The sequence below is a fragment of the Anolis sagrei genome, chromosome 5 (genome assembly GCF_037176765.1).
Source record: "Anolis sagrei isolate rAnoSag1 chromosome 5, rAnoSag1.mat, whole genome shotgun sequence".
NCBI lineage: Eukaryota > Metazoa > Chordata > Lepidosauria > Squamata > Dactyloidae > Anolis > Anolis sagrei.
The window spans coordinates 83,428,359-83,445,167 of record NC_090025.1 but is presented as its reverse complement, the minus strand read 5'-3'; the positions used below and the strand labels follow the sequence as shown (position 1 = coordinate 83,445,167).

The following is a 16,809-nucleotide window of genomic DNA, read 5'->3' as shown; positions in this document are numbered from 1 at the left end:
AGACCAACCTTGATACACAATTCCTTTCTCAAATAACCCGGGCAGCGCCGGGTCCCCAAGCTAGTATATAATAAAAGTCAAAGTTTGTATGCGACGGAGGGCAGACGTAGGGAGGATGGAGGGAGGAATATGTGGCAGCTTTTTGATTGGCCAGCCTGAAAGTTCCAACATTCGGATTGGCTGCCGCTGTGGTGCTATTTGCATATGGTCTCTGATTGGCCAGCTTCAATAGGAGCCCCTGGTGGAGAAGAGGGCTCATGGCAGAAACGGGGCATGACAGAAGGAAATTTGCATATGGTCTCTGATTGGCCAGCCTCAAATGCAAGATTCCGAGATGACAAAGAGAGGAAAGGAAAGGCCGGGGGCTGGGTCAGAACACTCCCAATACAGACTGAAATAGGCACACAGAGCCCCCATCACCCACTCTACAGCCTACTGCAGTTTGGAGGACGATGAACCATGGATGATGGGACTTGCAGTACCACCACTCACTTTCTGAGACCGCTGTTAACCTTATCCAATGACTGATCAGGACCAAACTTCGCACATAGACCTCTCATGACCCACTTTACGTCCTGGTGTGGTTTGGCCGGGGATGGACCGTGGATTATGGGACTTGCAGTACCATTGCTCAATTCTTCACACCACTGCAACCCTCATCCAATTACCGATAAATACCAAACTTGGCACACTGAGTCTCCATGACGCACTCTACATCCAGGTGCAGTTTGAAGGAGGATGCACCATGGACGATGGGATTTGCAATACCTGCACTCTCTTCCTAAGACCATTACAACTGCCAACGATGATGGATCAGGACCACAATTTACACAGAGACCCAGCATGACCCACTCTACATCCTGGTGCGGTTTGGAAGAATTTAACAATGGATGATGGGACTTGCAGTCACTTCACTCACTTCCTGAGACCACTGAGACCCTTGCCAATGACTCATCAAGACTAAACTTGCCACATGGAGCTTCAATGACCCACTCTACATACCGGAGCACTTTGGAGGACGACAGACCATGGATGATGGGACTTCAAGTACCTACACTACCCAAGACTGCTGCAAAACTCATCTAATGACCAATCAAGACCAAAGTTGGCACACAGAGCCCCCATGACCCACTCTACATCCTGCTGCAGTTTTGGAGGAAGGTGGACCATGGATGATGGAACTTCCAGTACCTTCACTCACATTCTGAGACCTCTGCAAACCTCATCCAATGACGGATCAAGACCAAACTTGGCACATAGACCTCTCATGACCCACATTACGTCCTGGTGTTGTTTGGAAAACTTTGGAGATGGATGATGGGACTTGCAGTACCTTTGCTCACTTCCTGAGACCACTGAGACCCTCGCCAATGACTAATCAAGACTACACTTGGCACATGGAGCTCCAATGACCCACTCTACATCCTGGTGCAGTTTGGAGGAGGACAGACCATGGATGATGGGACTTCAAGTACCTCCACTCTCTTCTGAAGATTGCTGCAACCCTCTTCTAATGACCAATCAAGACCACACTTGGCACACAGAGCCCCCATGATCCACTCTACATCCTGCTGCAGTTTGAAAGGGGATGGACTTTGGATGATGGGACTTGCAGTACCTTCACTCACTTACTGACACCACTGCCACCTTCATCTAAAAAGACCAAACTTGGCACACAGAGCCCCCATGACCCACTCTATATCCTGCTGCTGTTTGTAGGAGGATGGCCCATGGATGATGGGACTTCAAGTACCTTCACTCACTTCCTGAAAATAATGCAGCCATTATCCAAAGACCAATAAAGACCAAACTTGGCATACAGAACCGCCATTACCCACTTTCTCTAATAACCCGGGCAACGCCGGGTCCCCAAGCTAGTCTATGTATATAATAAAAGTCAAAACTTGTATGCGGAGGACAAATGTGTGGCGGGAGGAGTATGTGCCAGCGTTCTGATTGGCTGCCGCTGTGGTGCTATTTGCATATGGTCTCTGATTGGCCAGCTTCAATAGGAGCCCCTGGTGGAGAAAAGAGTTCATGGCAGAAACGGGGACATGAGAAGGAAATTTGCATATGGTCTCTGATTGGCCAGCCTCAATTCCAAGATTCCGAGTTGACAAAGAAAGGAAAGGAAAAGGCCAGAGGGGGCGGAGTCAGAAAATTACCAATACAGACCAGACTTGGCACACAGAGCCCCCATGACCCACTCGACATCCTACTGCAGTTTGGAGGAGGATGAACCATGGATGATGGGACTTGCAGTACCATCACTCACATTCTGAGACCGCTGTTAACCTCATCCAATGACTGATCAGGACCAAACTTAGCACATAGACCTCTCATGATCCACTTTACGTCCTGGTGTGGTTTGGCCGGGGATGGACCATGGATTATGGGACTTACAGTACCTTTGCTCAATTCTTGAGACCACTGCAACCCTCATCCAATTACCGATAAAGACCAAACTTGGCATACTGAGTCTCCATGACACACTCTACATCCTAGTGCAGTTTGGAGGAGGATGCACCATGGATGTTGGAACTTGCAATACCTGCACTCCGTTCCTAAGACCATTACAACTGCCAACAATGATGGATCAGGACCACAATTTACACAGAGAGCCCACATGAACCACTCTACATCCTGGTGCGGATTGGAAGAATTTGACAATGGATGATGGGACTTGCAGTCACTTCACTCACTTCCTGAGACCACTGAGACCCTCGCCAATGACTGATCAAGACCAAACTTGGCACACAGAGTCCCCATGATTCACTCTACATCCTGGTGCACTTTCGAGGAGGACAGACCATGGATGATGGGACTTCAAGTACCTCCACTCCTTTCCCAAGACTGCTGCAACCCTTACTATTGTCCGATCAAGACCAAACTTGGCACACAGAGCCCCCATGACCCACTCTGCATCCCGATGCTGTTTGGAGGAGGACGGACAATGGATGATGGGACTTCAAGTTCCTTCACTCACTTCCTGAAAACAATGCAGCCATTATCCAATGACCAATAAAGACCAAATTTGGCATACAGAACCGCCATTACCCACTTTCTCTAATAACCCGGGCAGCGCCGGGTCCCCAAGCTAGTATATAATAAAGAAGAGTGTTTGTATGGGAAGGACAGAGGTGCGGAGGGCGGAAGGGGTATGTGCCAGCATTCTGATTGGCTGCCGCTGTGGTGCTATTTGCATATGGTCTCTGATTGGGCAGCTTCAATAGGAGCCCCTGGTGGAGAAGAGGGTTCATGGCAGAAACGGGGCATGACAGAAGGAAATTTGCATATGGTCTCTGATTGGCCAGCCTCAAATCCAACATTCCGAGATGACAAAGAGAGGAAAGGAAAGGCCAAAGGGGGCGGGGTCAGAACACTCCCAATACAGACCAAAATAGGCACACAGAGCCCCCATCACCCACTCTACATCCTACTGCAGTTTGGAGGAGTATGAACCATGGATGATGGGTTTCAGTACCACCACTCACATTCTGAGACCGCTGTTAACCTTATCCAATGACTGATCAGGACCAAACTTCGCACATAGACCTCTCATGACCCACTTTACGTCCTGGTGTGGTTTGACCGGGGATGGACCGTGGATTATGGGACTTGCAGTACAATTGCTCAATTCTTCAGACTACTACAACCCTCATCCAATTACCAATAAATGCCAAACTTGGCACACTGAGTCTCCATGACGCACTCTACATCCAGGTACAGTTTGAAGGAGGATGCACCATGGACGATGGGACTTGCAATACCTGCACTCCCTTCCTAAGACCATAACTGCCAACAATGATGGATCAGGACCACAATTTACACAGAGAGCCCGCATAACTCACTCTACATCTTGGTGCGGTTTGGAAGAATTTGACAATGGATGATGGGACTTGCAGTCACTTCACTCACTTCCTGAGACCACTGAGACCCTCGCCAATGACTCATCAAGACTAAACTTGGCACATGGAGCTTCAATGACCCACTCTACATCCTGGAGCAGTTTGGAGGACAACAGACCATGGATGATGGGACTTCAAGTACCTCCACTACCCAAGACTGCTGCAAAACTCATCTAATGACCAATCAAGACCAAAGTTGGCACACAGAGCCCCCATGACCCACTCTACATCCTGCTGCAGTTTTGGAGAAGGGTGGACCATGGATGATGGAACTTCCAGTACCTTCACTCACATTCTGAGACCTCTGCAAACCTCATCCAATGACGGATCAACACCAAACTTGGCACATAGACCTCTCATGACCCACTTTACGTCCTGGTGTTATTTGGAAATCTTTGGAGCTGGATGATGGGACTTGCAGTACCTTTGCTCACTTCCTGAGACCACTGAGACCCTCGCCAATGACTAATCAAGACTAAACTTGGCACATGGAGCTCCAATGACCCACTCTACATCCTGCTGCAGTTTGGAGGAGGACAGACCATGGATGATGGGACTTCAAGTACCTCCACTCCCTTCCAAAGATTGCTGCAACCCTCTTCTAATGACCAATCAAGACCACACTTGGCACACAGAGCCCCCATGATCCACTCTACATCCTGCTGCAATTTGAAAGGGAATGGACTTTGGATGATGGGACTTGCAGTACACTTACTGACACCACTGCCACCCTCATCTAATGACTGATAAAGACCAAACTTGGCACACAGAGCCCCCATAACCCACTCTATATCCTGCTGCTGTTTGTAGGAGGATGGGCCATGGATGATGGGACTTCAAGTACCTTCACTCACTTCCTGAAAATAATGCAGCCGTTATCCAAAGACCAATAAAGACCAAACTTGGCATACAGAACCACCATTACCCACTTTCTCTAATAACCCGGGCAACGCCGGGTCCCCAAGCTAGTAATAATAATAACAACAACAACAACAACACTTTATTTGTACCCCGCTACCATCTCCTTAAGGGACTCGGTGTGGCTTACATGAGGCCGAGCCCAAACACAACAATACAAACAATAATCACAACAATACAAGCAATTAAAATAAAACATAGACGATAAACATATAACATTATCAATAGTGGTCTACTGCAGCATAGTTCCACACGTGGAACTGCTATGCAGCATTAGATCACACAGGATTTCAGCTTTCATATGCAACAACTTTGGAAGACCATAACTTTTCAATGAAGATATAATGTAGCCTCTTATTATTTATTTATTTACATCAATTTTATCCCGCCCATATCAGCCCAAAGGCAACTCAGGGCGGCGTACAAATCGGCTCAATTAGATGCCATATAAAAAGACATACATCGGTTAAAAGCAAAAAAATCACATTACAATACATTTAAAAACCGTAAAAGCAATAACAATAAAAATTATAAAAAATATATCTTCTTGTTCAAATCCTTCTTGTGTAGACTACTATTCCAGGTAATTCACCAGTGCTAGAAAATCTTTCCTAACTTTAAATTTGTTTCTAGGTACAGTTCTAAATGTTGAACTTAACCAATAAAGGTCTGAACAACTAGGGATCGCTATGTCTGAAGAATCATTTTCTCTCATAGAAAACTGCTCATCCTTTAAGATCTGAGGCTTGTTTTCAAATGTAGGACCAGGGGGAATGAGATCAATTCATTGAGGGCTTTAAAATAAATATCTTCTTGATACTCCTAGCTATGGTTGGTTATAAGGACAAAGTTTCATTTTCTTGGTGGTTTATTGCTTCATCTCTTTTTACTGCTATTTTAAAATAGCTTTTATATTTTGAAAATTGTTCTGTTTTTATTGGTAGTATTGTGAAACTGGCTGTAGAGTCAAGTGGGGAGCAGAAAGACAAAATGAATATATTTTAAACAAGTGATAAAGATATTTGGTGTGCAAAGATATGATACATGCTTTTAATTTGACATTGTAATTTCTTGCCACAAATTAATGCTGCCTCAAAGGCTGAAATAATACTCAGTTCACAAGTAACTCAGGTTCTTAAAGTATGTGAAAGTGCAGTATGGTGCAACTCCAGTTAGTGATGGTATTATAAAGAGTATGTGAGAGGAAAAACCCAAGATGTTTCATTTCTTCCCATGTATATCTATAGATTTATTTGTTTTATTTGTCATGTCATAGCAACCAGTCAATTATATTACATTTCTAACAGAACAAAGCAAACAAACAGACAAAATACAACATTTGTGAGTTTGGTAGTTGATTAATGTCCTTTGACCAGTATCTGGCCACTTGGAGTGCTTCTGATGTTGCTGCAAGAAGGTCCTCCATTGTGCATGTGGCAGGGCTCAGGTTGCATTGCAGCAGGTGGTCATTCGCATATCGAGGATTCCACTTTGTAGCCCCATTTCTGAAGGTTGGCTCTGCATCTTGTGGTGCCAGAACGCAGTCTGTTCAGCGCCTTCCAAGTCGCCCAGTCCTCTGTGTGCCCAGAGGGGAGTCTCTCATTTGGTATCAGCCATTGGTTGAGGTTCTGGGTTAGAGCCTGCCACTCTTGGACTCTCGCTTGCTGAGGTGTTCCAGCGAGTGTCTCTGTAGATCTTAGAAAACTATGTCTGGATTTAAGTCGTTGACATGCTGGCTGATACCCAAACAGAGAATGAGCTGGAGATGTCTCTGCCTTGGTCCTTTCACTATTGGCTGCTACTTCCCGGCAGATGTCAGGTGGTGCAATACTAGCTAAGCAGTGTAATTTCTCCAGTGGTGTAGGGTACAGACACCCCGTGATAATACGGCATGTCTCATTAAGAGCCACATCCACTGTTTTAGTGCGGTGAGATGTGTTCCACACTGGGCATGCATACTCAGCAGCAGAGTGGCACAGCGCAAGGGCAGATGTCTTCACTGTATCTGGTTGTGATCCCCAGGTTGTGCCAGTCAGCTTTCATATATCTATGGATGATAGAGTCATGGAAGAGTAATCAAATCAGAGTTGGAAGGCATCTCATCAGCCACCTAGTCCACTCCCCACCTCAGTGCAGGGTCTCTAGCTAAAGCATCCCCAGCATATATAATAAGCTCTCCAAATTCTTTGGAATTAAGGCACAGAACTCCAGGAAAAGTTAAAAAAATAGCCTTTTTTAACACGAGAAAATATATCTCTATGAATATCTAGGTTCTCCAGCATAACTCTGTGATTAACATCTGCAGAAGTTGACCATAGAGTTGCAATGGGAGACCTAGAGATAACATTTAAATCAAATCCATGAATAATCAAATCTGTAAAAGCCACAAAATGTGAAAGGCCCATTGTATAAGTTCTGATCTTGGTCATGATTGTTTGGGGTTTTTTTAGCTGTAAAGATTGACATGAATGCATGCATAAAGGTTTTACTCACCATCCCCCACCTTCCTAAAATATCATTATGATATGCTACTTCGGGGAGTTTCAGTGATATTACTGGGGTTGTTGTTACAAACTTAGAAGTTTCATAATATACAGGCAGTCCCCGAGTTAAAAACACTTGACTTACAAACAACTCAGAGTTACAAACTGGGATGAGACAACAGGAAGTGAGAGAAGTCTACCCCTAGGAAGGGAAATTCACTCCTGGAAGAGTTATTATCATGGGGAAAATGTGTCTCAACTTAAGCTTTGGCTCCAATCCTAGTTTCTACAACAAGCCACATTTTTCAAAATCCAATTTTCACAGGGATAGAAAGTAAGGTGAAATCTTTTGAACAGGGGCACAGACAGCAAAACAAACACCACAGAGGTGTTAACCCTTCCCTAGACTATTGAAAGCTAAAAGAAAATGGCTGGAGTTACACTTAAAATGCACATGCTGCAGCTTACAAACAAATTCATCTTAAGAATAAACCAACAGAACCTATCTTGTTCATAACTTGGGGACTGCCTGTACTCACAGTGGCCCACATATTTCTCGGTTGTTCTAGTCTATGGGATTCTAATTGGCATAGACTGCAAAATCTGAAGCAACAATTCAGGCTTTTTTTTCATCCACCTGTTTACTGAAGTTGTTGTTGTCTACTCAAGACTCCGTGATCTGCCTTGCAATGTTATCTCATAGAGCCATACATGAAGGCAATCTAGGTGATGCTGAAAATTCACCTGCCTTATGCTATCCCTTTGTACTTCTTTTATGGGGCAGATGTTTATGTGATAGAGGCATTCAGAGACAGGAAATTACATTTGGTTCCTCTCTCCTCCTGCATAAATGCAACATCTAAAACCACTTAGAGAAAAAGAGAGAGTAAACACTGTGTGGCAACAATTCATATAAGACTAGCTGTTCCCTGCCACGCGTTGCTGTGGCCCAGTCTGTTGATCTGGAAAATAAAGTAATGAGAAAGTGTTGGTTTCTAATATATGTAATTTTTTCTTGCTGTTTCTTTGTCAGTCTTGATGTGGAGAGTGTCTGGTTTGCCCAACCTGGAACATGCAACATATCATTGTCCTTCTTTAGGGGTCCCTTTCAAAACTATGATACTATATCTGTCTGTGTGTGAATCATATCTATATCTATCTTTCTATCTTTCTATCTTTCTATCTTTCTATCTATCTATCTATCTATCTATCTATCTATGGCTAGATGGCTCTTTGTTAGGAGGACTTTGATTAAATTTTCTTGCCCTGATGAAGGAAGTTGGATTGGATGGCCTTAAGTATTTTCTGTTGGTCCTGGGGGTTCTGTATGGGAAGTTTGCCCCGATTCTGTCGTTCGGGGGGTTCGGAATGCTCTTTGATTGTAGGTGAATTGTGAATCCCAGTGCCTACAACTCCCAAATGTCAAGGTCTATTTCCCCCAAACTCCATCTGTGTTCATATTTGGGCGTATTGAATGCTTGTGCCAAGTTTGGTCCAGAGCCATCATTGTTTATGTCCACAGTGCTTTCTGGATTTAGGTGAACTACAACTCCCAAACTCAAGGTCAATGCCCAGCAGACCCTTCCAGTATTTTTTGTTGGTCATGGGAGTTCTGTGTGTCAAGTTTGGTTCAATTCCATCGTTAATGGAGTTCAGAATGCTCTTTGATTGTAGGTGAATTATAAATCCCAGCAACTTCAACTCCCAAATGACAAAATCATAATCTTTTGAATGATGGTCACTCCTCCTTGTGTTGTGAGGTGTTTTGTTGCCAAATTTGGTGTGATCCCGTTCATTGGTTCTTTTGTTTTTAAGGTACTCATTATGCACAGAGCATTTATATATAGATAGATTATGTATCCCTACTCCTGAACTGTTAACATTTAGAGTTCAGTATGCTCTGTCCCTTTCCTGTTATAGAGATAAAATGACCAAATACTTTTTAAGGAAGTAATTGAAAAAAACTATTGAATATCAGTAAAGATGTGGACTGTTTATTAGGATTCTCTCTGAATTGTAAAAAAAAGTAATAAACATCTCTCTGAATGACAGGATAATACAGCTTGTTTGCCTTTAAAGTTGTTTTTCATTTGGATTTTTTGTCTTGTAGATTGCACAGAAATTTTACTTGTTTCCACTTTTTTATCTGTTCTTTAGGCTGTGAAATTTGAGCCTTATCATGACAGTGCGTTAGCCCGATTCCTTCTAAAAAGAGGCTTAAGAGTAAGTTTTTGGAATGCAGTCAATGAAATGAAATTTATAATTTTTGTCAAAATCTCTTGAATTCTGAGGGTCATTTAATTTGGTATATATTTTCCCGTGTTTCTTCTTTTTCCACTTATAGAACAAAAGAATTGGGCACTTTTTATTCTGGTTTTTAAGAAGTGAGATTGCACAGTCCATGCACTATCAGCAGAGATTTGCTGTGATCCTAGAAGCTTATTTGAGAGGCTGTGGGAAAGCAATGCTACAAGATTTCCTGAAACAGGTTCAAGTAATTGAACTGTTGCAAAAAGTGACAATGGAGATAAAGTCACTTTCTGCTGAAAAGTATGATATCACTCCTCAAGGTATAGAGTTTTTACAACTATGTTCTTATCTGCTGTATGTTTAGTTTTTACTATGCCTTTTAAGAAAGGTAAAACGTAAAGTCTTTCCAATGTTGGTAACGAGTGCAGTTGCAAATACTAAAATAGTTGCAAGTAAGTAAAAAATCCTCAATATTATATTTGCATTTTTGAGGAAGTTTCTGAAAATGTTAATAACATGGGAAACCTGGACTATTGTCTGTCTAACCCAGTATTGTCTGCCACAATTAACAGTGGAGCTCCGGTGGTTGAGGCATAGATATTTGTTACTTAGAAAACTAACATTTGCTACTTGGAAAACTTGTATGTATATGAAAACTAACATTTGCTACTTGGAAAACTTGTATGTATATGAAAATATACATAAAATCAAAATGAACACGTGAGCACTATTTTATTTTATTTTATTGCCTTAAAAAGGTTTTCAGAGAGCTGTCATTTGGGAGTGTTATTATTGGAGGTTACAACTCCCAGAAATCTGCAGTGGTCATGTTGGCTTGGGGATTTGGGGAAGTGTAACATCTCAAAGTAGTTTAATTTTTTTATTAACTTACTTTGTAAGTCTTGTTTTTAACTACTTATTCGTCTAAACATGATTTTTTAATTGTGTGATGCCCAATTTGTTGTAATGTTTCATTATGCTGATATCTAATGTGTTATGATTTGATTTATAGTTTGTTGTTGGCATTGAATGTTTGCCGCTGCATGTTGTGAACCACCCAGAGTCCCCATTGGGGAGATTGGGCAGGATAGAAATAAAGTTTTATATAGAGAAATAAAGTATGATCGTTTGGGAAGAGAATTGCTTTCTTTTTTTATATATTTTTCACATTTTCTGAGATGTAGTGGGTGAATGCTATTCCAAATACTGCCCTGTCTGTCTCCTTCAGTTTTATGTATCTTTTGTTTTATGTATTTCTTTCAGTAATTATTTAACTGACCTTCTATTTCATTGCTTTTATTGATGTTTACTTGCTGCAATGACAGTGTGCTTGAAAGTTTTTTTATTTTTGTTTATTATATTTTGCGCTTATTAGAAAGTAGCTTGATAACTGTTTTAAAACAAAAATATAATGATAGTAATTTTTTTGAAAGCGTCCTAATTTTTAGGCACACTTGACGTGTCTTGTTAGTCTGTCAAATTAGATAAGATACTAATAGTTTGAGCAATAACTAAGTAGCTTCTGGACTAGATTTTGACAAAAAGATTTTATTGATTTAAGCTTGGATGTAAATGTTACTTGCCATGGTATATGAACATAATTTCCATTTGTCCCATGTCTTGTCAAATAATTTGCAGAGTTTATTTACCAGAATAAAAATTGTGTTGCATGCACATTATGACTAACTTTTAGGCAGATAATTTCTGCGTGTTGAATCCTCTTTTAATTGTCTGTTTTTAGTAATTACACAGCTCAAACAAAAGCTTGAGAAACTGCAGGACAGCAGGTTTCCTGAATGCTTCAGAGTTCCATATGACCCTGGACTGATAGCAGGAGCACTGGTGGTAAATCTTTTTTCTTCTCTAATAGCAAACCTGGATGGTTGAATGCCAACAAGATCTGAGACATCTGTTTGGTAATCAGGAGAAGTCAGGGTCTTGGAAAAATATGAAATATCCTAAAACAACATTAAGTCAGAAATAGCAATTTTAAAAAAAAAGAGAATGCCATGGAATGATTGTTGCTAGTTATGAACAATAAGTAATCTTTTTTTTGTTACCAGCCTCTCCTCCTGACTTGAAGGGGGGTACAACATAGTTAAAACACAGAAGAAGTGAAAAACCTGAGGGAGGGAGTTGGTGAATTGACTTACCATATACTTGTGTATAGGTTGACCTCATGAATTAGTTGAGGGCAGGATTGGGGACAAAAACTATAGATGTTTATGGGACCTTTGAATAAGTGAAGAATCCTTCCATAAAAAGGGAGACCCCTGGTCACTGCCACCATTTTCCTGCCCAAACATTTTAAAAATGGAGAAAGTAGAGGGCGTTAATGCTTCTTTTGTCCCTTTAAAATATAGTGTTAGAAATGTTAACTAAAAAAAAAAAATTGCCTCAAAAACTAAAAAAAAACACAACTTTCTCATAAAAGCATTAATTCTTTGGCCTCTGCTTCCGATACTCTTAATTTCTCAGGTAAAGATGAGATTGACCACAGAGGAAAATCTGCTAGGAAGTAGCAAATCTATGTTTATTACAAGGTTATTTCTTGGTTTTAAAAAAGCATAGTGTAAGCACTATGTAACATAATTTGAAAAAAATCTATTCCTGTTTTGAAAGTATTATTTCTCTTTAATTGTGCGGTACTTACTTTGGAAATAGTTGTTTTGCTCCAGAAACTTCGTTTTTTGACTACCACAAACTATGTTGGGTTACTTGAGGCTCGATGTGATAGTCATTGAAAAACTATAGCAAAATGTGCTGTAGGATGTCCCACAAAAACAAAGTTTTTGCAGTTTAATAAACTTTTCCCATGTTTTAATGATAAAACAATTAAGAAAATGACATTTATAACCCAGGAACAAAAATCGTGTTACATAGTGTTATTAAAAATGATAATTTGTTAAGTAGAATGGAAAAGCAGAAGAGATGCTAAGGAGCATGATGGAAATAGAACCAGATAAATGACCATAAACAGCGTTTGATTGCCAAAAGGGACAGGATTGATTGTAAAGATAGGCTTAAATCCAAAGTTGGTCATATTTATGGGATACCCATTGAAATTAAAGGAATAAGATAATTGACAATTAACTTGATTTTAGTTGATCTACTTAATATAGGAATAATGTTAGATTTAATACAAGCATGGATAAAAATAAAATGTTGCAGAATCATTTTGGCTGTTTCTGATGTTCTATTTCAATTCTGTTTGGTTTTGGATGTGATTTTCAGCTCTGTTGCCCAGAATGGTAAAATCCAACCCTAAGCCACTTTGGCCATGTTTTCTTGAAGGAGGTGGGCTTGGTAGTTCATGAGATACCAAATGGAACTCCCTAGGGCTACATGTAACTTTCAGGCTGCAAGATTTCCACCAGTAATCTACCAGAAGGATTCCTCCCTTTAATAGAGAAAGGGGATATTTCTTTCAACCTTAGGCTTAATCTCTTAATACATTTTGCAATGGCTTGCACCACAGTCACATTCATTTTAAGGGAAAGTTTTTAATATTTCATGGCGTCTTGTGAGTGTGGATGCAAAACTAAATGGCTAATATATTAATCCCCGGTGGCACAGTGGGTTAAATTGCTGAGCTGCTGAACTTGTTGACCGAAAGGTTGCAGGTTTGAATCTGGGGAGCGGTGTGAGCTCCCGCTGTTAGCCCCAGCTTCTGCCAGCCTAGCAATTTGAAAACATGCAAATGTGAGTAGATCAATAGGTACCCCTCTGGTGGGAAGGTAACGGTCATGCCGGCCACATGACCTTGTAGGTGTCTACTGACCACGCCGGCTCTTCGGCTTAGAAATGGAGATGAGCACCAACCCGCAGAGTTGGACACGACTGAACTTAATGTCAGGGGAAAAACTTAACCTTAGTTTTTAGACATCAGTTCTGATTGTAGGAAATATATGAATGTATGTCTTTCAGATAGAAAAATGTAAAGTAATGGCATCCAAGAAAAAACCTCTTTGGCTAGAATTCAAATGTGCAGATCCTACATCACTATCAAATGAAACTATTGGCATAATCTTCAAACATGGAGATGATCTGCGGCAGGACATGCTTATTTTACAGGTATTTTCTTCATGGTAATTTCTTGAAAATCTAAGTTGTAACCTTTTTTCTGTTTCAGTTGGAAAATATTAAAAGTATGGGCATGGTATAGTAATTTGAGTTCTGAGTCAGGACTCTAGGAAACCAGAGTCTGCATTTCCCCTTTGTGGAAGCACACTAGTAACTATGAACAAGTCACACTCTCGGCCCCAGAAGAAAGCAATGGCAAAATCTCAGTTGACTATATCTTGCCAAGAAAATACAACAAGAAGATAGTGTTGTCATTTGTCATTGTTGACTTAGGCCCCATGTACGCTGCCATGTAATGCAGTCGGTGTAGACTCTCATAATGCATATTGAACTGTGTTGAACTGAATTATATGAGTATATGCTGCCATATAATCCAATTCAAGATTCATTATAATGGTAGTATAGATGGGGCCTTGAATTCACATAACTGTAATAACAGTGTACAGAAGGAAGCAAAGGGGGTGTATTTTCTTTCTTCAGCCCTACATATGGTCTGTGAGATGACTTTCTTACAAGTGGTACTATTTTGTTTTGACCTCTGTAAAGAGATCTTACTCAGTTAAGGTTTGCCATGTGATATTTTTTCAAATTTTGTAATCTTAGGATTACAAAATTAGGATTTCTTTACACACACACACATATATATATATTAAATCAGATTCCAGGTAATGGGCATTAATCCTTCTTTGTTGCTTCACTGCAGAATAGACCAAAGTCATACTGCTTCCCGACATTCCTTTCCATGCCATGGTCATTGAGGATAGGAATGTCCATCCTGTGCAATACACATGTTTATCTAAAACATGCCTTCCCATTCTGATATTGCTGCTTCCAGTATCATTCAGATATATGTGACCCCCAATTCACTGGGCTTCCTTAATCACGGACACAGAGTGATGTGAATGTAGTAGGCATTTTATCTTAATCTCCTAAAGAAACTCCAGTGCTTCTCATGAAGCCAAGTTTTGGATCATTCTCTTATGGACAGAGAGGCACATCATATGGGGGCATGATATATATTATCTATCATTTGTATTCTGAATTCTGCTAGAATAGATGTTGGGTGTTCATCTCTTCAGGATTGTTCTACAAAATGGAAAATAACTTCTTGCAGAAAACAGATTTGTAACTTTTTCAAAAGTCATGATCAAATATTTGTGTTTTCTTCTTACTAGATACTTCGGATAATGGAGTCCATCTGGGAAGAAGAATCCTTGGATTTATGTCTGTTGCCATACGGCTGCATTTCTACAGGGAATAAAATAGGTAGTAAATTTTGATCAATCAGAGTTGTAAAACATTGTTTCGCTTGGAAGAGTTGGATTATTTTGATTTTATTTCTTAATCTATTCTGATTCAACTTCTTGTGGTGCTTGGACTGGTAGCATACTTCAGTGCTTCCTGACCTGTGAAACGGGAACTGATTTAATCTTGCATAAGATTAATGTCTTACACAAAGAAAGACAATGAATAGTGATCATGATGATGTCCTTTTCTTCATAGGAATGATAGAAATTGTAAAAGATGCTACAACAATTGCCAAAATCCAGCAAAGCACAGTTGGAAACACTGGTGCATTTAAAGATGAAATATTAAACCAATGGCTCAAAGAGAAATGTGTAATTGAAGAAAAGGTGAATACTTTTTTCCTTTTCTTCATTGTAATGTTTTTCAGGGTGGGATGGGTTGCATATTACTATAAGGCAGTGATTCTCAACCTTCCTAATGCTGCAACTCCTTAATACAATTCCTCAGGTTGTGGTGACCCCCAACCATAACATTATTTTTGTTGCTACTTCATAACTGTAATTTTGCTACTGTTACGAATCGTAATGTAAATACCTTATATGCAGGATGTCTTTTCATTCACTGGACCAAATTTGGCACAAATACCCGATATGTCCAAATTTGAATATTAGTGGGGTTTGAGGGAGAGGATTGATTTTTGTCATTTGGGAATTGTATTTGCTGGGATTTATAGTTCACATACAATCAAAGAGGATTCTGAACTTCACCAATGATGGCATACAGAACTCCCATGAGCAACTGAAAGTACTGAATTGACCTTGATCTTGAATTTTGGAGTTCTAGTTCACCTATATCCAGACAGCACTGTGGATTCAAACAGTGATGGATCTGGACCAAACTTGGCACAAATTCTCAATATGCCCAAATGTAAGCACTACTGGAGTTTGGGGAAAATAGACCTTGACATATGGGAGTTGTAGTTTCTGGGATTTATAGTTCACCTACAACCAAAGAGCCCCTTGAACCCCACAAACGATGGAATTGGACCAAACTTCCCACAAGAACCCCCATGACCAACAAAAAATACTGCGTTTTCTGATGATCTTTGGTGATCCCTCTTACATCCCCTCGTGACCCATCCAGGCATCCCAACCCCCAGAAACACTGCTATAAGGCATATATTACTATAAAGGCAGTTATGGGCAAACTTCGGCCCTCCGGAGGTTTTTGACTTACTCCCACAATTCCTAACAACCTACTGGCTGTTAGGAATTGTGGGAGTTGAAGTCCAAAATACCTGCAGGACCAAAGTTTGCCCATGCCTGCTATAAGGTGTGGGAAACCTTGTTGCTGCTGCTGCTGCTGTTGTTGTTCTGTATTATAAGTTATTCTCTTCCAAAATATATTTATTTATTTACTATATTTGTATACTGTCCTTCTCAGCCCACAGGCGACTCAGGATGCTTTACAGAGGCAGCAATTCAATGCCCACAACACCATAAAAACATTTAAAACATTAACATATAATATAAAATCATGACAAAATTAATAAAACATAGATCATTTTCCTAAGATGTTAATATGTTAATATGTAGTGTATCATTGGCCCAGAAATTTTCCTTCTTTTTTTCTTTGTTTCCTACTTTTCTATCTTCTTTTAAATATTCCCCCTCTTTTGATGTAACTTTATAATACTTTAATAAAAAATATTCCAAAAAAAAAAAAAAAAGCAACAGATAAGGCAAGAGCTAAAAGTTGGCAGGACCATATTGTTCTATTATCCGGGTGGAGGCCACCAGAGGACGCTAGAGAAAGAAGGATAGTCCATTTTACGGGGGCAGAGGGTGGGTCGAAGGAGGAAAACCATTTCCCCCTGTTATCCTTTTACTCCCCCATCCATGTCGCCATTGTGGAAACAG

General features: G+C 40.4%; 1 protein-coding gene across 3 annotated transcripts in view; it reads left to right on the top strand.

The window, feature by feature from the left end:
* Window positions 1-16,809, top strand: part of PIK3CG (phosphatidylinositol-4,5-bisphosphate 3-kinase catalytic subunit gamma) — a 47,187-nt gene that overhangs the window by 19,708 nt on the left and 10,670 nt on the right. For all 3 annotated transcript variants that reach the window (XM_060778371.2, XM_060778373.2, XM_060778374.2), the window contains 6 exons: window positions 9,467-9,532; window positions 9,654-9,879; window positions 11,301-11,404; window positions 13,487-13,633; window positions 14,818-14,908; window positions 15,146-15,276. In XM_060778371.2, the coding sequence (XP_060634354.2) occupies window positions 9,467-9,532; window positions 9,654-9,879; window positions 11,301-11,404; window positions 13,487-13,633; window positions 14,818-14,908; window positions 15,146-15,276 (765 nt within the window). The remainder of the gene's footprint in view (window positions 1-9,466; window positions 9,533-9,653; window positions 9,880-11,300; window positions 11,405-13,486; window positions 13,634-14,817; window positions 14,909-15,145; window positions 15,277-16,809) is intronic.